The 25,101-nt window shown below is 40.8% G+C and overlaps 1 protein-coding gene across 13 annotated transcripts in view; it reads left to right on the top strand.

Annotated features, from left to right (window-relative positions):
• The window catches only part of ZBTB20 (zinc finger and BTB domain containing 20), a 708,962-nt gene extending 685,184 nt beyond the window's left edge, over positions 1-23,778 (top strand). For all 13 annotated transcript variants that reach the window (XM_036017291.1, XM_036017298.1, XM_028504756.2 and 10 more), the window contains one exon: positions 448-23,778. In XM_036017291.1, coding sequence (XP_035873184.1) covers positions 448-869 — 422 coding nt within the window. In that variant the 3' untranslated portion in view covers positions 870-23,778. The remainder of the gene's footprint in view (positions 1-447) is intronic.
• Positions 23,779-25,101: the final 1,323 nt, after the last annotated feature.

Here is a 25,101-nt window from a genome sequence, read left to right as displayed (position 1 = left end):
TATAGAGAACCCCTTGTCTCCAAAGATCTCTCCTCTCTCTTATTTCTTATGTTTGTTTGATACAGTTAATGGGAAACACAGTTAAATCCCCTAATGATGACCCTGAAATTGACCCCCTTGAAGTAGCCCTCCCTTTTCTCTACAGGATGACCTTTGAAGACTTTTAGTGGGGAATGTCTTACAGCTTTCCAAGGAAGGCATTTCCTGACACCGGCAAACAGAAAGCTCTAGGCTGCCTTGCAGCACCTTACAGCAAGTTTTCTTAAAACATGAGAGGCCAGGAAGGATTGGATCTTTCCAATCAAGAGCAATCCATTAATGAATCAAACTTTATTTTTTTTAATTTTTTTGTTTTTGTTTTTTGTTGTCTTGTTTTTCTGTCTCTCATTCTCTCTCCCTCACTATGTCTCGCCCTGTCCTGCTTGCTGTCTCTTCCCACATCAACAGGTGAGAAGCCCCACCAATGCAGCATCTGCTGGCGCTCCTTCTCCTTAAAGGATTACCTTATCAAGCACATGGTGACACACACAGGAGTGAGGGCGTACCAGTGTAGCATCTGCAACAAGCGCTTCACCCAGAAGAGCTCTCTCAATGTGCACATGCGCCTCCACCGGGGGGAGAAGTCCTATGAATGCTACATCTGCAAAAAGAAGTTCTCCCACAAGACCCTCCTAGAGCGACACGTGGCCCTGCACAGTGCCAGCAATGGGACCCCTCCCGCGGGCACGCCCCCCGGAGCCCGCGCTGGCCCCCCAGGGGTGGTGGCCTGCACGGAGGGGACCACTTACGTCTGCTCCGTCTGTCCCGCAAAGTTTGACCAAATCGAGCAGTTCAACGACCACATGAGGATGCACGTGTCTGACGGATAAGTAGTATCTTTCTCTCTTTCTCATGAACAACACAAAAGAAACAAACACACACACAAAAGCTATGGCACTAGAATTTAAGAAATGTTTTGGTTTCGTTTTTACTTTCTCGTTTTTGTTTTTGTTTTGTTTCATTTTGTACTACATGAAGAACTGTTTTTTGCCTGCTGGTACATTACATTTCCGGAGGCTCGGGTGAATAATGGTTTTCCCAGCCTCCCTCGGATGGTGGCCTTAAGGCCTGGTAGTGCTTCAAGAGGTCCACTGGTTGGATCTCTAGCTACTGGCCTCTAAATACAACCCTTCTTTACAAAAAAAAAATATTTTAAAAAAAGTAAAAAAAAATTTTTTTTTTCACTTGTGAAGAGCACTACAAAAATATATAACAAAATCTAAAAGGCCGACTGTCTTTAAGTACACCGCTTGCAGTGTTTCAGTGGACATTTTCACAATTCTGGCCGCTTGGACTTCACAGTAACCAGTTAAAACTGTGGAATGTCACTTCTGGTTGAAAACCCAGAGGAAAGGCCCTGCTGTTTCCACCTACCACGATGTCTGATTTCATAAAAGGGCTGTGGAGGCGGGAAGGGGCAGTGGGTTTGGTGATGTGGGAAAGGCGAACGGCAGGCTTCTCCCCAGCTTCTGCCCAGGTCCACACACCCTGGCCCACCTCCTCCATGTCCCCGCTTTCAGCAGAAGCCAGGAAGACGTGGACAAGCATCAAGCAACAGTGGCTATCGTATTTATTCAGTGTCTTCGCTGAGCCACAGCCTCAGCACAATCAAGAGGGACTTTCATGAAAGGCAGGAATGCAGATAAAACAAAGATATCAGAGGTTTGCACCTACGTTTCTAGGTACAAGAGAAGGATTATTTCCAACAATCTTTGCAAAAAAAAAAAAACAAAAACAAAAAAGTCAGGATATATTCTTGTGGAGAGAAAAAGAAAGAGGAATGGAGGGTGGGGGGAATAATAAAAAGTTCTTGAGGCTTTTTTAATTCAAAATTTTATAGAGGGGCAAAAGTGACGTTTACCAGATAGAATGCTGATTTTTTTAATATATTTACAACAGTATTTGTGTAAAAAAAAAACAAAAAAGTGAGATTGTTAAAAGTAATTTTTTTCCATTTTGGGTTTGCATACACTGCCACCAATCCCTTCTCTTTTATTTTATTTCACACACATATATATATTTTTTGGTAAGTCAAGACTGTTAAGGTTAGCGATACTGCTTCCAGATAGAAAGAATAAAAGGCAATTATAGTTATATTTGAAAGAGAGGAAGGATATTTTCTTCATATTTTTTTTAATTTTTCTTAATTTTTATTATTTTAAGTATTGCCTGGGTTGATGAGGGCCCCCGGGCCCGCCCATCCCTGCTGTAATTTGAACTGCTGCTTTGTATTTTGATATGTAGTTCCTTGACTTTTAGCAAGCTTAGGTTGCTCCACTGAATATTTCGTTCAACTGATCCATTTAGAACTCTGTTCTTTTTCATGGGAGGGACTTCAGCTTTCAGAAATAGATTTCTTGGTTCTCCAAAAGTTCATTGATTCTAGGATTTCTATTGACTTTACTTTTTTCTTTGATGAAACACTAGTGGGTTAGAGGTCTTGACAAATGGACTCTTTCCCTTTGTGGTCAGCCCGGAGGAGGAGTTCACCAGACTCTGCCATAGCTCCTCACCCTTCACAGCTACAGGGAGCAGAGATATCCGAAACCTGTTGCAGAGCAGGACGCCTTGATGCCAAAATTACTTTCTTCCTTTCAAATATTACCTTCCAACTATTTACACCATGGTGGAGAGGGCAAAGTAAGATGATCGTTCTTTAGCTGATTTATTAACCTGTGCTTTTTGGAAAGGTTTTAAAGAAAGGAACAAAAATTTCCCAGATGCCAACATCCATCTTTCAAAGGCCACCAATCCACTGCATCATCCTAGGTGCCACTCTCTCTTCCTAGTTGGGATTTCTCTCCTCAGTCCTGATCAAGATATTATAATAGAGATTTTTCCATTTGCACCAGACAGTGTCTGGAAGGGATTCCAACTCAAATGTAGAGTTTTTAAACCTATCAGAAACACCAAAGGTGATTACATTGCTGGGCATATGTTTAACACACTTAAGAGGAAAATTAGTACTTCAAACAAAGCAGAAACACCAAACTAGAATTTTAAAAGAGAAGAAAATAGAATATTTTAGTTTTAAAATTACTTCGTATTTTAACTACTTTTTCTTTTAGCAACTTATTTTCAAAAACTGTGTAGCAAAGGAAGTCTTCCAAGGGAAGCAACTCTGTGATGACTAAAATGGTTTTACCCATATAGTTTAGATTTTTGGTTAATTCGGATCTTTTCCAGAAGTTCTCATTGATGTTTAGTAGAGTTAGTGCAGCTGGAGAATATGTGAGCTTGATTCATTCCCATGGTCCTTAATTCAGTAAATATTTTGCTAGAGGTTTTAATGTACATTCGGATGGTTAATTGACTGTTGAATATCACCCATCACGATTTCTAAGTGGAGTCCTGCCAAGAACTGTGTGTCCAAAATTGACCTGTTTTAAAAGTTAGTAAAAAACAGCTTCAGAACTAAGAAGTCCACTCTTCTCTCGCTAATTTGGCTTTTTAAAGTAGCAATGTGGAAAGACTCATCTATTTCCACTTAATACCAACAGAGGGAGCATCAGTTAATTAACCATGTCATGGAACTCTTGATATTTTGAAAACAAGTCATTCAGCCCACGAAATAAAAAAGAAAAAATTGACGTTAAAAGAAAAAATTGTTTTAATCTAGAGGGAAATGACATGATAGCACTCAGCATACATTATAAATGAACAAAGGCCAAAAGCCACTTTAAAATATTTTCAATCATTTGACAGTAGCTTTTAAAACAGTGTCCTTATTTAAACCTTAGCAAATTAGACAGAATTCATGATACCTCCAGAAGACTTGATCCCAGATGATGCCCTTATGGGCCACACGTAGCTTTCTGCTTCTCACATTCAAAGGAGATTCATCTGCCTTAATGCTGATTTGCCATGTAAAAAGCTAAGCAATTGGATTAAGGAACATGTAGGGGGAAAAGTTCCAACTGGGCTTGAAAAGCTAATATTCATTCCTTCAAAGGAAGTATCTCTTTTTTAAAAATGTCAGAGGATCCCTAAAGAATTCTGGCAGGGTGGCATTCTCATTATGACACCATGGACCATCCAAGTTTGCATAGCTGTAGACTTTTCCTGCATGTCTTCTTGTGTGTCTCTTCCTCCCAAACACCTCACAGCCCAACGCTGATGACAGGTTGTTCTCTGGACAGATGAAGAAGCTGGACTGGAGTGGAAGGTCTAATCTGAAGGAGCCGTGTAACTGCTGCAGGGCCATTGCCATATGTTCTGGCCTCTGAAAGGGCTGCTTTCCAAACTGAGCTACACTCTAGAGCACAAACCAGTCATTCCTATTTCAAAAGGACAGAGGTGCTTTTAGGTGGCCAGCCTTTACTTTTAAATAATCACAAACATCTTAGGAAATGGGGAAACATTTTGCTTCTAGAATAGAAGATGACCATGAATCCTTCTATTTCTTGACTTCAGACCCAACAATTGCCTTGCATTTAGTGCTTCATGCTAGGACGCTACAAGTGCTAGGGAAGTTTTTGTCAGTAGCTGGGGAAAACGTGTAGGGAACATGGAAGCAAGTGTTCCACATTGAACATCTCTTAGGCTGTGCATGGGATGAGTACAAGAACTGGTGTGGAAATAACATTTGTTAAGCAATTTATGATTTTAAACTGCACTAGGTGAACAAAGGTAAGGAAAATGTCAAAGAGGAATAGGTATCTCAAGGCATTTAGAAACAGTTTATGAAGAAAAAAATTCCTAGCACTAAAAACTTGGTAGCATCTCAGCATAGCGGACTATATCCCCCCTATTAAATGGTAATGTTTGTACCCCCCAAAACCTCGAATGTGTAAAGTATAGCCTTAAAAAGGAAGGAATTGGAACACATGGATCTGAATGAAATCCCCCCATCTGAAATACTTGTATATCAAAATGTCTTTTACTATATATTATAACTGGCTCGTAAACTTTAGCTCTAAATAAGAGTTTTATGGACTTGCTCCTCCCCCGATTTCTAGTGCTCTGACCCTGAGCCGTGAGAAACTCTGGTGGATAACGTCCTGCTTCTGTCCCAGCTGCAGTGCATTTCTTTCCCTCGGCATCCTGGAGTCTCACTAGCTCCTGGTCTTACAAAGAATGAATTGGATCTGCTTTGTTTAGAAGTCATAGGGGTCTTATTTTGTGTCATCCCAGTATTCTACAAGGACCAAGAAAACCCTTTCCCAACATGTGAACAGTTGGAATCTGTGCATTCTTATGTGAACAGAGAAAGGGTTTCCTTGGGCTGTGTTTGTTTCACCTCAGTCCTAATGGCCTCGCCTACATGTACTTCCATCATAAAAGCAAACCAGTAGCATGTACCCAGTCCATGCCCCAAATTGGTGTTTTCTCTCAGCACGGAAGTTAAAAATAACGTGTGCCCCCTGTAAGGCCCTCAGATCCCCAAGGGAACACAGTAAAGGTTCATGTTGCTTCCTGGTGTGGCTCCCATAATGGTCTCAACACCTGTTGCCCTTAGGAAAGGGGGCAACGAAGTAATTCTGGCCAGCATTCACACTGGATGTGCCCATTCTGGAGTCTTCCTCTGTTGTTACAGATGTTATTTAATCAGTTGGGGCTGGGAGTGAAGGATATGTGATTCTACAGCAAAGGTATTAGATAACCCATCTGCCTCCACTGTAGCCAGTGTGCTGCTGTAGCACAAAGAAACAAAACAAAGGTGCAGCGTAAGAGCAGACACAACCCGAGATGCCCTTGGGATCTGGGATAATGCGAGAGTGCCCTTTGTGTTGTGACCTGACTCTTAAAAGAAATCTTCTGAAAGAATTCTTTAATTTAGGATTGAGTTGAAGTCCAGGGTAATGGAAGCCCTGGGGAAGAAAACAAAAAGATTGCAAAATGTATTCAGCACCCAAAAATGCAAAACCAAAAAATATCCCATCAGAATACTAGTTAGTTTGGCAAGAGGTACTTGGAGAAATCTCTGGGCTTTTCCATGGGTAGGGTCAATAGACTTCCTTTTCAGTGATTTCTGGCTGTGAGAAGCCTCTTAACTCACTAGAAAGGAACGCTATTTAAATGGCTAATTTTGTGCCCCAGAAAGAGAAATTTAAAAAAAAAAAAAGAAAGAAAGAAAAATAGGACACTAAAGACAGAACCATGTGACTTGGTGACAAACAGAAGGCAGGGCGCACTAGAATTTCAATAGAGTCCCCAATTCCATAGAAAAAGCAAGGCCGCCCAACACCTCTCTGTCTGCAGTGAAGAGAGTGCCCGAACTGATCAGGCCACAGGGCTAGACACTGCTTCCCAACTGGGATGTCCACAGCTCTTTCTGTTTGCACGAAGAAAAGGGCTGTTCTCCTAGGTGCCCAGGAAGTAAGACTGCATGGGGCAAACTTTCAGAAGCAATCTCTACCCCAGTGTTCAGGTTGCATATGGAGACAGGAAGAGAAACAGAAGTGCCCTTGATCTGGAGAAAGAATATTTTCCCAAGAGCCCTCTGTGTAGAGTTGCCATGTCTGAACCGGCTGCAGCCTCCACAGAGGAAAAGCTTTGGTGACTCAGTGTTCCTGCAAACAGAGACCGTGGAGATCAGTTACCCAAAGCATCATTTCTGGAACTAGGTGTTAAAATGATTAGCCTGACCAAAATACCCCAAAGATTTTTCTGAGTCTCTGAACATTGTTTTTTCTTGGACACTAAGTCCATAGTAGTCAGTGGTGTGCATTAACAGAGTCCAGAAAACAGGAATGCTAGGGTTTGTTGATTTTTAGGGTACACAGGTAGAGGAAGAGGGCTGTGTGGCACTGGTTCTTTTTCAGAACTATGCATTTCACTGAAGGATGGGTGGCAATGCCCCATGTTGAAACAAGGAACATCACCTTTCCACACCACTGACTAAAACACCTGGACCCCAGTGTCTCTTCAGGCCCAGCCTATTGCTCCATATACTGAACACTTTCAGACTAAGATCTAATCTGAAGTGACCTCAGCTAAGGTGTTTTTACAAGAAGCCACTTGTAGTAAAGAGTGATTACCTTAAATCAGAAAGCCCAGAGGAGAGGACAGAAGATAGAGAAATTGGAAGGGTGTGCAAACATGGACATTTCTTGTTTTTCAATAGTTGCATTATCACAAAAATGAGCCCTATTCATGACTAATGGAAACAGTGGGTTTGGGAGGGGAGGCACCAAACTTGTCCAGAATTGGCTGCTCTCAGGAAATAGCCGCTATTTCCTATCCTATTTCAGTGACATAGCTTTGAGCTAGAGGTAAAATAAACATCAGATTAGCTAAACAGTGAATTCCATAGGACAGGATCACAGGTGTCTGGGGTTCCATTCTGAATCATTAATGGAGAACAATCTCAACAAAACTTTCTTTCCTATTCAGTGTATGTCTCTAAACTTTTTTCTCAGTTTTAGTGAGCATCTGGTTTATCTGGTGGTTCTTTGTTAAGTGTAAACTCACAACTTTCGAGTCTTCAGTGAAGGAGCCTACTCTGAGATCGAAGGGAAAATCTAGCCACAGTAATGGGAGTCCCGGGTTTTGAGATACCTGATTAGGGCATAAAAAGTCCCTACTAGCCCACTTTCAAATTCAGAGGTTTCCTTGGTTCAATCAAAATGCCTCAGTGAAATTCTGATACACCCAAGACAGAAAAAAAAATAACCTCATAGTATACATTTGTTTCTACTACTGTTGGATCTGAAGTCCATTATTGCCCAGCAAAATCATTGCAGTTTATATGCAGATTCTAGTACTGAAAGGGACTTAACCCCCCAGCTTGGCACAGCTGTTGGCCAACATGTCTGTAGATAAGTGTACGTTATGCATGTACACACCCAGTGTGGGATGCCCTCAGTGCAAAAGTGTTCCAAATTCACAGTCCCCAGCGACAAGGTAGATCCTGGCACTTCCACTCTGTTGCCTTAGTTGGGTGTCAGCACCATCCGCTATCTGTGACGAGGCTTCGGGGTGTTCTGCAGGAGCCCACCCATCAGTAATTTCTCTGAGAAACTTGAATAAGCTTTTGTGGAGTCAAGTGCACTTAACCAACTCTGCACTTCTATTGGATTTACTGGTGTGTGTGAATGTGTGTGTTTGTGTGGACACTTGTAGTCTGGGAGTGTGTGTGTGTGTCTCGAAGGAAGCACACACAGGAGTAGGTCCTGGTGCACAGACACAGTCTCTTCTTCCCACCATTGTGCTCCAGACTTGTGGCTGTCTTCCCAGGAAGCAGTCACCTGCCCACTCTGTTGCTTTTTTTAGCGTTTCAGAGTTGGGAGAAACAAAGGCAGCTTGTTGGATCCACAGCAAACCCACAGTGGCAGGCTGTTTTCCTCCAGAAGAAGGTAGAACAGAAGCACTCAACCAGCTAGTCAACAAGAGGGAGCGGCAGCCAGGGCACCTCCCCAGGTCTCCTGGGAGAAAGGGGCACTGAGGCCACGGAGGCAAGGCCCGTAGGAACTTTGGCCTGAGCCATTCCGTGGCTAAATGGCCTCCATTTCTTTCCGCTATGCAACCCAGCGTGTGCACACAAACACCCACCCACTTGTATGTCCTACTCCCAAACTAAAGCTTCCTGACCCTGTCCGCCTCTTCAGGACATCATAAACTGTGTCTCCTGAAACCGATGTGGCCTTTGCCGAAGTCTTTCCAGGAGTGGGTTGTTTACTATGCCTAGCGAACCAATAGACTCTTGGGGAAATACTCTTTGGTGATCTCTAAGAACTGATGGCTCTCACCTATCTCAAATGTTTAAGTAGGTATACTGTTCTATGTAAATGGGCCTGGCTCTCATAGCTGACTTTGAAGGGTGGCCTAGAAACATTCAGTTTTCTCACTCCCGTGTCCTTTTACTAGAAGTTTTATTATTTTTTATGACATGTAGGTTACTTCTGCTAATTTACAGAATTCAGAGGACATTTTCTTTCCTCTTCTATTTTGGTGACTTTCCCCTCTTCCATTAATTAAGTAAGGCTACTTACAGTTGCAATCTTTTCCTTGTTATTATTTTTAAAATGTATATTGTCTTTCTGTATCCAAAAAAATCTGTGACTGCAACCATAGGTATTTCTTTTTACTGGAAAAAATGAGGTTTTTCTTTTTTAATTAACAGTACTAGTGACTTTGTGGAAAAATTTGAGTTACTATTAAGGTATGCTTACTTAAGTACAGTACACTACATTGCAGTATTTCTGAAAGCTAGAACATACACATTATAACAACTCTATATTGAAATATATATTACATTATATTCATTTTAACTTTTGAATCTGCCTATGTTCATGAGTTGATTGAAATATTATTTCTTTGCATTTATTACCCATCACCAACCTGCTGCAGTTAATCTGGTGCATTTAATAATAATCATTACTGCTCTAGATTGCTTTTTTAATCATTAGCTTCAGTATTGTCTTTACAGGATTTTAGGATATTTTTAAGCTCAGACTTAGCAAATGTAGGAAAGTGAAAACTGTTTGTAAAAAAAAAAAAAACAAAACCTTTTTTTTTGGTGTGGCTAATACAAAGAGGTTCATATTCAAAGTGATGCCGTTAAGCTGACCCTCTCAATATCTGAAGAACAAAGAAGTGCATATGAATGTGTCTGTGATTTCCCCTCTAGGACTGTCACTGTCTATATTTGCTTTAGAAAACATGGCCAAGAGCCTGCTTAATCTCCACACAACCTGACCAACTGACCTGACCAACCGCTACAGGCTGCGCCTCAAAGGGCTGCTCATCTGAAAGCATCAGGCAGCGAGATGCCTGGTTGTTCCTACTCTATTTTCAAACATTGATTTTCAGGATTGGTTCTTTACTAACTACTTTCTTTTTTCAGTATGCTTACAATTATTTTAACTAGTCTTTAATGCTTCCCTGGAGGCAGCTCGGCAGTGTAATATTCATTTCCCTAGGAGAGTTTTTAAAAAATAAAACCGGAGTTTGGGGAACTTTTCATGACAGAGGCTAAGAGAAATATATATAAAATTTTTTAGTCTGCAGGATCAATAAAGTAAATGATGGTGCGTGGGTACCTGGCCCTCAGTATCCCCAGCTGTCTGTTAAGGTGTGGTTTTGGTTCCCCTCTCCTTTAACCAGGCCATCATGGAAACTTCAGAAATTAGGCATCTTGTCTTCCTAGCAAGAAATATTGTCAAATACTGTTTTCAGAAAAAGAGCTCTCTCATCTTTCTTCAGCCATTCAGACCAATGTCTTGGGAAACTGCCCAAGTGGATAAACTTTACGTCCATCCTGGGTGCCTGAAACCCGTCTCATTCTCTCCCTCCTGTTTTCATGACGGAATGAAAACAGCTGTTCATACTACTCAGCGTGGAAGCCTTCCCCACACTAGACCAATATTAAGGCTTCTCAGTGTGAAGAACAACAGTTTCTTCCTTTTGTCTTTCCTGGTGTATTCTTATTTTCAAGCCTTACTCCATTCTGCAGTGCCCCTGCAACACATGCTTCCCCGCCCCTGCACCCGCGCTTTCCCCAGTGCACCCTGTTCCGGAGCCCGGCACTCAGGAAGGAGCTGCCTGCTCTAGACTACTTTGAAGGAGCTAACGTGGAGTCTGATAGCAAAATTCTCAATTTGTTTTTCCAAAATTTTCAACGAAATCTATTTCTACTAGACAACATATACATAAATTGAGAGTTAGGGAAGCTGTGTCCTTTTCCAATGATCACATAATAACCAAATTGTGTTCACGCCATTACTTCCCTCACCCTTTCTCTTCATTTCTTGTTTCTCTATAAGACTACTTTAAATCGCCTGTCCCTACCACCATGCCAAGAACTCTAATAATTATGACACCTGAGCACCCATTTCCCTTCCTTTCCCCTACCCCGCTGTAAATGTCCTTCTTTAAGCTTTATACTTGAAGAGCATTGACGTGAGTTCATCAACTTGAGACTCGTAGGCAGAGTGAAGCACATCTTCACAGCACCTTCGGGTTCTAAAAGTTATCAATATTCTTTCAGAGTAGGAGGACCTGAGTCATAGTTTTAAATGTCAACTGTACTAGCTGAGGTCATTAATTCCTTTCACCTTCACATTTGGCCAAAGATAAAGAGAAAAATATTTTCTGTTTTTTTTTCTTTAAATACCACAGTGTTCAATTCCTGATATGAGTGCACCATATCTGAGGGAGAAAAAAAATAATGTTAACTATTTTAACACCTGCTCATATTTAGCCAAATTACCAGAGACTACATTTACAGAAATCTAGCAAAAGGGGTAACATTTCAAAGTAATTTGGACAACTGCTCAGCCTTAGTGAGCTCTTCTAAAATAAGTAAAACACATTGTAGGAGACAATTAGGAACTTCTGTCATTTGTTATCTTTTGGAAAAACAAATAATTATTAATTGGTTAGAACTGTAAGCAGTAATGTACTAAGACATTGAAAGATTCAAAACTTTTCTAAAGTATCTACTTTGTAACCAGCTATTTTTAAACATAAACTTAATGTATGTTTAAATGAAATAGTAGGACTGACTAGATCCTGTGTGATACACCCCCCAGTTCCTAAACTCTTACCGTATAATTCGGTCCTTATGCTAGATCTCGTTTCTCCAGAGCGTGGCCCCAAAGACGGTGCCGTTCTGGGTGTGGCATCTGCATTAGTCTACATTAATGTCTAAATCCTCCTTAATATTCTAGAGAGTCCAGGGTGTGGATTTCTTATTGCTTATGAGCCTCCTGCTTTCCCAAGCTGACACCTATCAAGAGCACCAATAGCCCTCACAGTAACTAATGCAGCAAAAGAATGGTCAGAAACATTATCATATAGATTTGGGAGGATTGGAAGGAATTTCTTTTTTTTTTTCCTTGTAAAAAGCTTGCTTCCTCCCCCAAACCCCACCACAGTGCATTTCAGAAAGTCTGCATCTCATTTTACAGATCTGTAGTTTTAGTATTTACAAATATAGCTTAGGAAATCTAATGAGATTGAGGCTGGTAGCAGACCAGTTTATTTTCTGCACTGGACTTTAGGACAAGTGTGACAGATGCAATTCCTTTAAAGAAAGTGAAACTAACATAGTAAAGCCAAGGGATAATACTTTTACACATTAAAACAGTTGTTTGCTATCTATAAACCTTGATTTAAGCATAATTACTATTTTTTAGAAATATGAAACTGGAGGAATGTGTATTTCAGTAAAGTTTGTCTGTTAATTTATTTGTTTACCTTTATCTCTTTCTTCTCAAGATAGTAAAGATTTGGATTCTTTAATTTGGTGGCCGTAAGCAGCAGTCGGGTAACTGCAGGTCCTCTCCATACTCCTCTCCCTCTCGCAGTGAAAAAGCCTTCCATCCTACCATTTAAGGAGTCTTTTCTCCATGAAAATCTTATCTTTCTTTTCTAGAAGCCACGTGAGAGCTTTGCAGAGAGAAAGTCTCTCTGCACTTTCAGGGTAGAATAGTTAAAATAACTGTTCCTAGAGAAAGAAACCCCATTTACCTAAACTAACAGGTCTTGGGCCAAAGAATAGGAGTTGACTGCAGGTGAAGGTCATGTATTTTACACTACATATCTTATCATCTCCTCAAATTTTAGAAACACGGCTGGGAATAAGTTAATTTAATGAGAATTCTCTTTGGATGTGTCTTGTTAATATCTAGTGTGGAATACCCAGAAAAGGAAAAAGAAAAAAGAATTGCTGCTAAAATCCATTAATCTATACCTTTCTGTGTCCATGAGGTCTTCAATAGAAAAATGCCCGCCCTCCACTGCTTCTCACCTCCCCCACCTGGCACTGCAGGTGCAAGGGGCCGAGGGAGACTGGCCCAGCCTGGAGAGTGCTCCACCAGCCACACACCCCCACACAAGCAGGACAGGCCGAAGTAGAAACTTTTATTTTTAAAGGAAAATTGTAGTGTTTCATTTGAAAGCATACTGCTTTCAACTCAGCTCAATTTACAGATAGCCTGGCAACCTTTTTATAACATGTCTTTTGTGCTATAATTTGTGTTCTTAGCTCAATCTTAAAAATAATTGCCATTTCAATTAAATGAACAGAGGAAAAGCGAGAGGGAAACAGGGCAATGCGATGGGACTAAATCTGATACAGTTGTGGTTACCAGAGACAGTTAACACCATTCACCCGTCGCCATTTTTGCCCACCTCTCACTATTACAGTCCCAAGAATTAGTAAGATAACCTCTCTTCTTTGTGATTTGAGACTTCTCTTCATACTGTCAAACCCCTGTCGAGAAGTTGTGGAAACCCTTGACTGCTCCAGGTCTAACCTGCCTTGAGGGCACATGCAGAGAGACAACTGAAAATAAACCAGTGGTTCAGATTTGATACCAGATTCAGGCATAACCAGAAGTGCTTTGTGCATGTCCACTGCCAGGGGGTCTTTGAAAAATAAGGCTGGTTGCTCAGCATCTGCCCTCCTTGGCACAAACTTTGGTTTGGAACCATCTGTATGTCCACTTGTAAGAGAAAATGGTCTAGGACATGGTCGGCAGTGAAGCTCCTTCCTTTGTCCCATTGATTTGAACCTCAGATTTCCGGTGGGGGGGCCTCTTAAGATATAAACTAACCGTAACTTTCATATATCTTATTATTAAATTTTTTGGCACTATTGTTAAAAGAACTGTGGTTTTCAGAGTACATGAAAGCAGACTATCTTAGTAATCTTCATCATAGCAAACAAAGGCAAAAAGTTGACAGAATCGAGAGTATCTAAGTAATTTGAGTGTGCCCAACCCACTATGCCAAACACTTCTGTTTATATAATCTGTTCTAAACTACGTAGTCATTCTCCTGAGGCTTCCAGCGTGTGTGTGTGTGTGTGTGTGTGTGTGTGTGTGTGTGAGAGAGAGAGAGAGAGAGAAAGAGAGAAGACAGCAGATTTACATTTGGAGAGTGGAGACCCAGACAAACTTACTCATGAGGATTCCCAAATGCACAGCATTTCTCCAGAATCAGTACTGCCATATCCTAAACTAATTCCAGATTAATCTTAAGTGAGAAGCAAGCTCCCTAAGACATCCTACTATGAATGTTTTTTCTTACAGAATAATACAATAAAAGGTACAATGCAGACTCTTTAATAATTTGCTTTTATATTTAGTAACTACACTTTTCATGTGAGTATGTCATTGAGCTATTTGTACCAATTTTCAACCTATCATCCTGAGAGGGGCCTTGATAATTTTTGTGTATGTGTATTTAGATGTATTTATGTGTATTCAGAAAAGAAGTGAATAGGAGAAGAATGAGGCAAGGGAGAGGGTGATCAAGTGAAGAAGTGAGTGTCCCTCCTGCCCCTATTTATGTTAGGTGAAGCGAGGCTGCTGTCCGAGGCCTTGGAGGAAGCGCTGATTGCACTATTCCACAATAAGAGCCTGGCACTGTTAAATTTAGGACCACATTTTTGAAAAACAGGAATGCTTTGTCTTTTCCTGTATCCATTCCCTTTAGCATCAGAGCCATTTGACATGATGAAAACCATTCAATAAAACCACTACTGACCTTTGCATTAAGTAGTTATTTTCCTTTTCTAAATAGTACCCTTGTTTTCAACTTGACTACTTCCCTTTGTTTTCTGCCAATTGGTGTAATGGTTCACAGAACAATGCATAGGTGCATGTGAGTTGTTTCTCTCCCCTGAGCTGAAACAAACAGAGGCAGCAAAAGAGATGACTCACAGAGGTGTAAGGTAGAGACTGAATTTCCCACTTTTGTGGCACTGGTAACCTTTAGTAAGAGCTGTTTAGGGTTGAGCTTGGGTCTGATGTGATAGGGCTTTTTTCTTTCTTTTTTTTTTTTTGCACTAAATATGACTGCACTGCATTGCACTACTGAAATGTATTTACTTGTGCTGGGAGAGAGTGTGTGAGGTATGACAAAGAAAGAAACAAGTTATGAAACTAGAAGTATCACAAAAATGGAGGGTTATTTCCATCGTGATTGGTCTTAGCGGGGTTGGTGAAAATCTGTGGAATCTGCCAATTCTTAATAAGGCCTAGAAACTGCCATGCTGACGGGATCTGTTTCCTTATTATCGGGAAGCTGGGTTAGTGTAGTAAACATAAAATGTTTAAGAGAAGTTTGGCCAATGTCATCTCCAACTGAACTCTCAGTAAGAGCTGCAGTGGTAAGGAAGCCAGCCGCAGAGGTGGGAAAACCTTCACTTTGGCCTGCCCACCAGACCCCTTGCTGATGCATATTCCAGTGTGGCAGAGTGCAGTGGTAATGTCCCCCTTTCAAAAAATAAACCAAACCTGTAATGATGTCCACATTGGAGAGACCCTTTCAGCCTGAGCATACTTTCCATCCGTGGGTAAAACCTAGTTCAAGCTAACCAAAGAGGAAGGCTATGCATGTGGTAAAAACCCTTTAAGATGACAGTAAGGGAACAGTGCAATAAACACCGAAAACCAGTGAGGTGAGAAGTTTATTTTGAAACATGCTAAGCCAACTTTGAAATTGGAGGAAGGGTTGGAGGATTGAACAGAACCTACTTACTAGCTGCTCTGGTGTAGACTATCCTTTATTAAGCAGAAGACCTCCACGGTGCCTAAAAGTTTAATTTGAAGTTGTTGGTTTCTTCAATTTTTTAATTGGATTTGTTTTTATTGCCTTGTTTAATCTTAGAAATAATTAGAGGTTATGGCTCTGTAGTGTCCATTAATAAAATAATCTTACATCACAAGAAAAGCAATAGGTTGTATAGGGAATAATAACACGAGGGGGAAAACGCTGAAGTCTCTTCCAGAATCCAAGGTGACAGCTCTGATGATTCTGGCTATCGCATGTGGAGGTATCAATTTAGAGATTGTTCAGTGGAGGCCTCTTTACTAAGGTTATAACATTGATGCCTATCTCTTCCTCTCTCCTCCTTAAAGCTCCATCCAAGTCTACTATCCCAAAGTAAAAAAAAAAAAAAAATTAAGGAAGCTGTCAGCCCTGCTAGTTAGGAAAACTCCATGTAGAGCTTTCAGAACTAACATAACCAACCCCTTAAATATTCAAAGCATTAGCTCCATTTTAAATAAGAAGCTCTAAATTCAGAGCTCTTAACAGGTACTTAGAGATGTGCGATGTGCATTGGGTGGGCACCAAACAGATGTTGACCACAGCAAACCAAAGTTATAGAAAGAAATAATTGACTATGTACACAATATATTTACATTGATTGTCCTAGGACACTTCTCTGGAGACTTTGGGAAAACAACTTCTTCCTTGAAACTTGCATACCCACTGCAGTTTTCTCACCAAAGATTTGAATCTCTAGAGCCTGACCTCCTCTCTCCCAGACAAAAGTAATGCAACGAGCTCAAGAGATACGCCTTGGTGGTGAAGGAATGACGCTTTGCTTTTCATTCAGTTTATAGTGACATTTACAGGAGATTTGTTAGTAGAGGAGCTACTGAACTGTCTTTAAGACTTAGGGTTTGGTCAGAGGTTGAGAAAACGGGAAAATAATAAACAGCAGTACTTGACACTGTAATCTAGTAAAAATAGAGTCATGACCTGGACACTGATGGAGAAAAAGAAACTTCCATGGAAGAGAGTGAGCTGAGTCATTTTAGAACCAAATGAGGGTCGTTAGTGAGACACGGGGCCACACGGACCCAGAGCACATCAGTGCTCTTGACGGCCAGAGCCAACCTCAGCGGCCAGTGCGGAGTCAGAGAGCTGGCCCATGAATTCAAGTGTTAAAAAGGCCAGTCTGGGTTTCATTGTGGTTGTGAGAGTGGTTAAAATGCCCATGCCCATGACAAGGAAAATGCTGAGGCTGATCTGTTGTGATAGTGCCTTTCTTGTTATAGTGAGTACTATATTACTAATTTGTTCAGTTATGCTTTTCTGGATCATTGCCCCCAGTCTTCTGAGGAGGTCTGAAGGGATAGTGTTCTCGTAGGATGAAGGGATAGGATATTGCTCCTGGAATGCTGTGATTTGATGATATTTGCACTAGATTCTAAACTCTACTTTAAACTGGAGCAACTGAATGAGAGAAAAACCAAGGATGGTTTGAGGTTAGAAGAAACCAAAAACAGTATTTTCTGACTGATGCCATTTCTTTTTCTTCTTCCATTTTTTTCCTGAAAGAAAAACTTTATACTTGTTGATTAACCAAGCTCAACTCTTACCCATTCTTGTCCTTCATATTCTTTTTCCCACACTGAAATGTCAGTATGACCAACTGTCAGGTAGGAAAGGCTAATGTAAAGAGCCTCTGTCAGTACAACTTCGCATCTCTCTTCTGCCTCGTCAGGGGCCTGGAACGTGGGGGCAGGGAACCTCCAGAGGCACGTAACCCTCAGGAACGTCAGTGAGCCTGGATATCAGATTGAGAGTTGAGCTGACACATGTTTTCTTAGAGGACACTGGGGCCTGTAGCGAATCCTAAAGGATGCCCAGAACGAGAAAGAAAACAGTTATTGAAAACAAAGGGAGGTGAAGATGGTGCCCGAAGTTTGCCTATTGCAACTTTCTCTTCTCTTTCCCACCTCACCGCCATGTCCTATCAGAATTATATTTCATCTCATATATTTTATGTCAACAAAAGACTTACTTGGTTCCTTGGTTTCCCTCTTTATCGGTGGGCTGGGAACTCCTCCGAAATTAAAAACAGATACCATCAGCTGCTCCCCTGTGGCCAAACAGTTTCTCAAATGCTGTCCGTCTGGTCTTGACCGGTCAACTAAGATAACTTGGAAGCTTTGGCTGGCTCAACCACCTGTCCACTTTATTTTTGTTTTGTTTCCATTTCTGTTTGAATTTCAAGTGATCCTATGGAAAGGTGGAAATCATGGGTAAGGCTTGAAGGCTGCAGTTTTAGGGCATAGCTTATCAGGAGTTTGTATAATCCAAAATACATCTTTCTACACCTGTTTTCAGTTTAATCCATTGCCCTGATTATAATTTCTATATATTTGTGGTTATTTTTATAAGACTAGAGTCCACTTGCTATGTCTGTTTGAGTACTTTTTTCTATTTTCCCCGTGTGGATGCAGTACCAACCTGTTCATAAAATATCTTATTATTATATTATTAATATGTAATTCTACTGTAGACCAAAAATATAAAAACAAATTTGTTCATTTTAGAGGTGTAAAGAACTAGTGAGTGAAAGATTCAGAGTTGAAGGAAAAGACAGAAAAGCAGTGGTTAACTATGTCGAGTTAGAAATCTAAGAGTAGCCTTACCTATTTTTTAACCAGTGCTTGCCAATCATACCATAGTTGAGATTGTATAGTCTTGGCTCCTTCATTCTTGTGCTCTATAATTCTTGTTTGTCTGTTTGTTTTTCTTTTATGTAATTGAGGTTGCACATCATGCTATTTTTGGAAATGCCTGATTTTATTATATTGTACTTTTATCAGTCATTTTCTTTAGAAGGATGGGGGAAAGTTTTATTTCTTCTTTTAATTTAAAATTTGTTAAATGCACTGGAAATAAAATTGGACACATTTCACTGTTTAAAAAATCAGAAACAAAACAAAACAAAAACCACAAAGAAAAAACCAGCAACCCAATAAGCGACAGGGAAAAAAGTATGAAAAAAAAAAATCAACTTGTACCAAATACACATACAACATATATCCCGCACAAAAGAGGAATACCATCAAATAAGAAAAATATTTAAGCTACAATGCTGAAAACAGAAAAGAAACCTGGCTTCAACAGGGAAGATTCCTCTCAAAGAGCATTCCTTTGAGATCTGAGAGCCTGTCATTGTCCCAGATAATGATGCCCAATCCGGGTAAATGTGGGACAGGCGACTGTGGAGGAAGTCACTCCGACCTTCCTCATCCACCGGAGCTCTCCATCACCTTGTATCCCATGTTTGAGCTCCATTTTGAGAGACAAAAAAAAAAAGATGTGCTGTGGTTGAGAAAGTGGCTTGTATAGAGGTATGCATGCTGCACACACGGACAGAGCTTAGTGCTCTGCCCAGGTACTGCCTCACGGGATTCTTTTCTCCGTGGCGATTTGCAGCGGATCGGCCTGCAGCGTGAGAGGCTGTCAATGACGTGTACATCATCAGCTGTTGCTAAACAGCCTCTTGACTCCAACCTGATCTGGCCTCTTCAGCAGCGCCAGATACCAGCAGAGCCAGTGCACTCATACACAGGCACAGGAAATGCAAAGGCAGAGATAGTTTTCCTAGCCAACTGGCTGTGTCATTTGCTCAGTGTTTGCTGGGGTTTTCTGGTTTTGTTTTGTTTTAGAGTAGGGGTGGGAGTGGATGTAACTTTACAATCTTAATACAGTAATTGTTTTGCATCTTCCATGTTTTATGCAAAAACAGACATTTAAATCAATAAATAATTGTGCCCTAGACTGAAAGTTAATGTTTAGGAGAGGAAAAAAATTGTTGGAATTTTTTCTACATTTTTTTGTGAAGAATCTTTTTTGGAAAGGAAGGATACATATTTTTGTTGTGTAATATTTTCTATTTTTGAATGCATTTTATTGGTACAAGACTGTTTTTTTGGTGAAGACATTATTTAAAAAAGAAAAAAAAGAAAAAAACTAATTGAAAAGTTTGCCCTTAAGGATATGCTGCAGTTTTGAGGTTAAAAAAAAAATAACTGATTCAAGATGCGTGTTTAAAGTTGGGATTATATTGTTGTTTTTTGTAATTGTTACAAGAAGAAGTTTGTACCCACTGCTGTTTATTTTGTTTCAGATGAGTAAGTAAAGGGATTGTTCTTGTTTTATTCTTTTTTTAGAGAAAAAAATGCTATTTATGAAATGTCAAAAACACTGGACTGTGAGTTTAAGTGTGGAAGCATTTTACCACCCTGTGTCTTCAACCGATTATGGGAACCCCTTTTCTCTTCCTCCCACCTTAGCCTTGCCAAATGAGAAAAAAATATAACAGCAGTCAGATGATTGAAGCCACTGAAGCCCTGCTTTAATTGTTATGGTTTGAGGAAGTCAGAAAACCAAAGTTAAATTTGTATCAGAAATCCCACTGTCCGTAGCCCTTTTTGTATGACACAGCCCGTTGCTCTGCCTCTCCGTCTTGGACCAGTGCCTTCCGAAGGACTGGGGCCAACTCCGGTTCAGAGAGAGGCTAAAAGGTGGTGAGCCTGGAAGTTGAGGCCTTACGAAGCAAATGTGAATGAGACTTCAACCTCTCAGTGGGCAACCACGCTTTACCATCCCGTGGCGAGGCTGCCCAGAGCACGCTGCTTACGGCGCCTGAGGAGAGAGCTTCTCTTACCTACTAAGAGTCTCCTGTTAACCATTGCTCTCCAGAAGGGCTTTGCCTTTGTCGGCAGCCCACAAGCCAAGGACGGGATAGGGGCGGAGGGATTCAGCTGAAAGAAATGGCTGTTCGAGCTGTGAAGGCACGCCCTGCCCAGGGGAAGGTAGGGCAAGGGGCGCCTGCCTCCTCTCTGATTCTGTAGATTGTCCATCTGCTCACTGTGAAGACGGACAGGCAGAGTGCCCTGAGGCTGTTCAATAGCTTTTCCATATTTTTTCAACATTGAAAAAATAATCTTTAAAAACTGTGATTTAAAAAAAAATCATTTGGCTGGAGGGAAGGGAAAAGGGAAACACCAAAAGCTGTAACATGATTAACTGGAGATACTTAACTGGGGGCACTTTCTAGACCAAGACAAATGAATTCCATTCTGGACCCCAAAGCAGCCAAATCTCGAGACTGTCAATGACAGAAAGCTGAAGAGAGGCCTCCATTTCCTCCTTTCTTCCTTCTTCTCTCTGTCTCCAAATTCCCTTGTTCTCCTTTCCCAGCCTCCTTTGGACTGCTGCCCCAATGGCCCTTGGACTCCCATTTCGTGTGTGCACACATGTGCACACCCCCCCACACACACCAACTTGCAAAACACCATTTTTCTGGGACCGAATAAAATCATGTGCCTTCATTTTTTCCTTTTATAGTTAGGTGAACCTTTTCATTTTTACAGTGTATTAAAAAATAGGGGAGGTTGAAGTGTTGGAGGACTTGAGCATCATTTGAGAAGTAATTTTTGTCTAGCACATTCCCCCTAAACATTGAACACAAACATTTCAACCCCTTCATGACTCTCTGGACATTTCGAATATCACATAACTAGATACATAACAGCCTAAACCCATTTGATCTTAGAGCAATTCCTGAAAATTCTATTTCATACACTTCTTTGATCTTTATCAAAAATGAGGTGAGCAATGGCAAGCAGCCTTGTTCCCCCGATCTGGTGCTTTTGCGTGTGGCGTGGGGTGGGGGTGGGGGTGCATTCCTACAGGTCTCCGGTGCTGAAGGGCCTCGAGTTCCTTTCAGAGACGGCATTGGACACGCTTTAGGTACACACAGATGACTGGTATCACATGCAATACTTTAATGGAGCAATGGGAGCGGCTCTTTGAAATGGGGTTTTGCATCTTTTTGTAACATTTTGATTTCTCTGGTGCCTTATTCCTGATCAGTGCTGGCACTCACATACCCACAGGGAACTGACAGGTAAGTCAGCCTCAAGAGAGGGGACGCATGGGCGATGCTTGAACGTGCGGGCACATGGGCAGCTTGGTGTCAGTTGGTGGGGAGGAGATAAGATGGTGTCCCTTAGCTGGAGCCAAGCAGGAACTGCACAAATCCATACAAAGTTGACAATTCCAACCTGTAAACGCACCGCAAACTCATCCTTCCTCATCTGAGCTTTCCTTCCTTCTTCCTCTTCTATCTCTGCCTTCTCCTAAAGGTGCTGCTGCTGCTGCTGCTGCTAAGGTGCCGGAGTCCAGAATGCCCAGTAATCACTCAGGCACAAGCCTGGCACTGCCACGTCAGCCCCTGGCACGACCAAACCCAGGTTTCTCTTGCTTGGGGCTGAGAACCATCAGATTTTTCTCATCAAACGTGTTTTCCAAGGAATCAGTGGATTACAGCTATTCTGCATTGAAAATGCACTTTAAAAAATGAATAGAAGCTCCATACTGTTTAAAATGGGCAGAGGGAGCAGGGGAAAGATAAACGTGTGCTAGTGTCTGAACCCAGTTCAGTTTATCTCCAGTTGAAACAATATACACTATAATATGTATAAATGTATACACACCTCTTATACATATCCATATATATAGTGTATATACTATACATGTATAGGTGTGTATATGTGCATATATACACACGTGCACACAACAAGATCAGATGCTCATTACAAATCCAGATGCTCATACAAACCCAGATGTACACAAACAGCAGCAGAGGAAACAAGGTTGGACTCTTGCAACAGATCACAAAAAATAAAAACAGCTACTTGCAGTGACTTCGGTCATTTCTGTGTGTTCACAAGGAATGGATTGTAACAGATTAAAAAAGGAACAGTGTTAGTGAAAGAGGAAAAGTGGGCGAAACCATCTTGATCCAATGGGAATGCAGTAATGTTCTATACCATTTCATGTTACTTCCTTTAGTCATGTTGATTTAATTTCAGTTTTTGGGTATTAAATAAATTTTTAAACTCAAGTGACCCACAACAAACTGAATAAAACAACTACAGTGAAAGCCCTTTTCAAGGAAGATGTCAGTAATCTCAAAACCCTTGGCCTGGCTCAGAACTACCATGTGCAAATCAGTACTCTCAATGTTTGAAATAAAAACTAAAAAAAAAAAAAACTTTTTTGAAGCACCTTAATGTGGCCATCCATTCGAGGAGTGGGTGCCACTTTTTTCTTTGAGCACCTTATTGACATGTTTTGCTATCTGCTGTCTTTCTGTTACCTGTTGGCTGAATGGCTAGCTGTTAACACACACGTGCGCTCAGACCAGGCGTCTGGGCACGTGTGGTCTCGATGAAGTTTACTGTGGTGACTGCTGGAAGGTGAACCTGTTTCCTGATTTTCCTGCCACAGTGTTGTGATAAGATTCGAAGAAACCCTATTTCCTGCACAGAAATGTTTCTTATCACAGTGTATCTTCATATGGAAAGGAATGTGGTCCCTTTTTTGCAATTGCTACTGTACACACACACACACACACACACACACACACACACACACAAAGTATCCATTCATCCAAGTGGTATTTTCAAAGTCTGTGTGGGTGTCGCTGTTTATGCAGTTTCTATTTCCCAGTGAATTTTGAAGGGAGGGCAACTTTTGTAACCAGATTGTTTGTTCAGACAGAAGACCCGGGAATTGGGGAGGAGTTTGGAAAGAGGGAGAGGCAAGGAAAAAGAGAGCTTCGAATCAAAAGAGTAATTTCCCAAGAGGAACTTGGGCTCAATGACTTCAGAGACTATAGCCTCCGACCCTTGCAGGTGGGCATGGAACACTGCTTGCACCAGTCCGTGTGCCGTAGAACCCCTGTAAACACAAGCACACACCCACCCATCAGCATACACGTGGTTTGGGATGAGCAGGTCAATAGTTTTGAGAGGGAGTTTGTTCCTTTTTTTTTCCTCATTATACTCTTAAATTGTTGTCAGTTATCAAACAAAAAGTTGTTTTGAAAAACCTTGCATACGCCTTTTCTATCAAGTGCTTTAAAATATAGACTAAATACACACATCCTGCCAGTTTTTTCTTACAGTGACAGTATCCTTACCTGCCATTTAATATTAGCCTCGTATTTTTCTCACGTATATTTACCTGTGACTTGTATTTGTTATTTAAACAGGAAAAAAAACATTCAAAAAAAGAAAAATTAACTGTAGCGCTTCATTATACTATTATATTATTATTATTGTGACATTTTGGAATACTGTGAAGTTTTATCTCTTGCATATACTTTATACAGAAGTATTACGCCTTAAAAATACGAAAATAAATTTTACAAGGTTTCTGTTTTGTGTGGAAGAGTAATTGATGTTGCTAAGAATGATGTTTGTTTTTTGGGGTTTTTGTTGTTTTTTTTAAATGTTACCAGCACTTTTTTTGTAAGTTTCACTTTCCGAGGTATTGTACAAGTTCACACTGTTTGTGAAGTTTGAATATGAAGGAATAATTAAAAAAAAAACTCTTCTCTTGGTTTCTTACTGTGTCTTTTTTATACCGTGACAGTTTTTCCACATTCTTTTATACTGGGTCCATCACAAAAAACACCTCTTTTTCATTATAAAATCATAAGCATGTAATTCAGTAACATAACAACATCACACTCAAGCACACCATATGACATTTTTGGCGAAATGTTCAAATTAAAACTATGAATTACTACACCCATATCACTATCCTACCAACCACACTCAACGCAGGCCTCCCTTCTGCTGGACCCTGTACATTGTAATCTGGGTCTGGTCTAAGATTATCCAAAATGAGAACTGTCCCTGAAAGGCCAGAAAAAATTCTCAGTATATCAGTTCTCTTAGTACAAGAGGTAGGAATTTCAAGATTGGTAATATCGAGATCAGCAGGGAAATATAAGGCAAATTTGTATTTTTCTTCCCCTGTCCAAACCTCACAAATGATCTCGTGGCTCATTTACTGCTATCTGAGTCATTCACCTGTTTTTCCTTCTTCACATTCAAATCAGTATCTATCTGCCTCTTGTGGAAATAACCAATCCTGTGTAACACTATGTCCATCTATCCTGTATCCTTTTATCTAAGGAAGGTTCATGGCTCGAAATATGTCCCCATTTGATGACTTTGGAGACCCCTAAGAGACTATCATTTGCTACAAAGACCCTTTCTCATACGCCACTCTACCCACAGGGCTCTCTGACGTCCTCATTCTTGCAGAAATTGGCGGTGCAACGGAGAAGACAACCCAACTGAATTAGATTCGCCGAGCCTTCAGTAAAAGCATTTACGTTCCACTCACACTGCAGTGTGTGAAGGAAAGGGAGTACATTCTTTCAACCCTGGTAAACCTTAAAATCTAAAAACTAAATGATCCACATAAAATCAAAAGCTACATTATACCATTCAAACTTTCAGTATCTTGGGAGTTTATCAACTGGCAAAGATGCATGAGCAGAGTAAGTCAGGGAAGGATCCAAGAAACAAGCAGTCTCATTTGGGGGCCCTGGGTTGGGGAGTGTTCATGGGAATTCTGGGTTGAAAGGTAACCTCTGTGAATCTAAACATTGACTTCTCTCAGCTCAACCACTGAACCCCTAAGTTCACCTGATATTCAATGAAATAGAAAATAAAGAAAAACATTTTCATGACGCATAATTTGTCCCTATTGGGT

This window comes from Phyllostomus discolor, chromosome 2 (assembly GCF_004126475.2).
Source record: "Phyllostomus discolor isolate MPI-MPIP mPhyDis1 chromosome 2, mPhyDis1.pri.v3, whole genome shotgun sequence".
NCBI classification, from domain to species: Eukaryota; Metazoa; Chordata; class Mammalia; order Chiroptera; family Phyllostomidae; genus Phyllostomus; species Phyllostomus discolor.
Note: the sequence above shows the minus strand (reverse complement) of the source record. Positions and strands in the feature narration are given on the sequence as shown.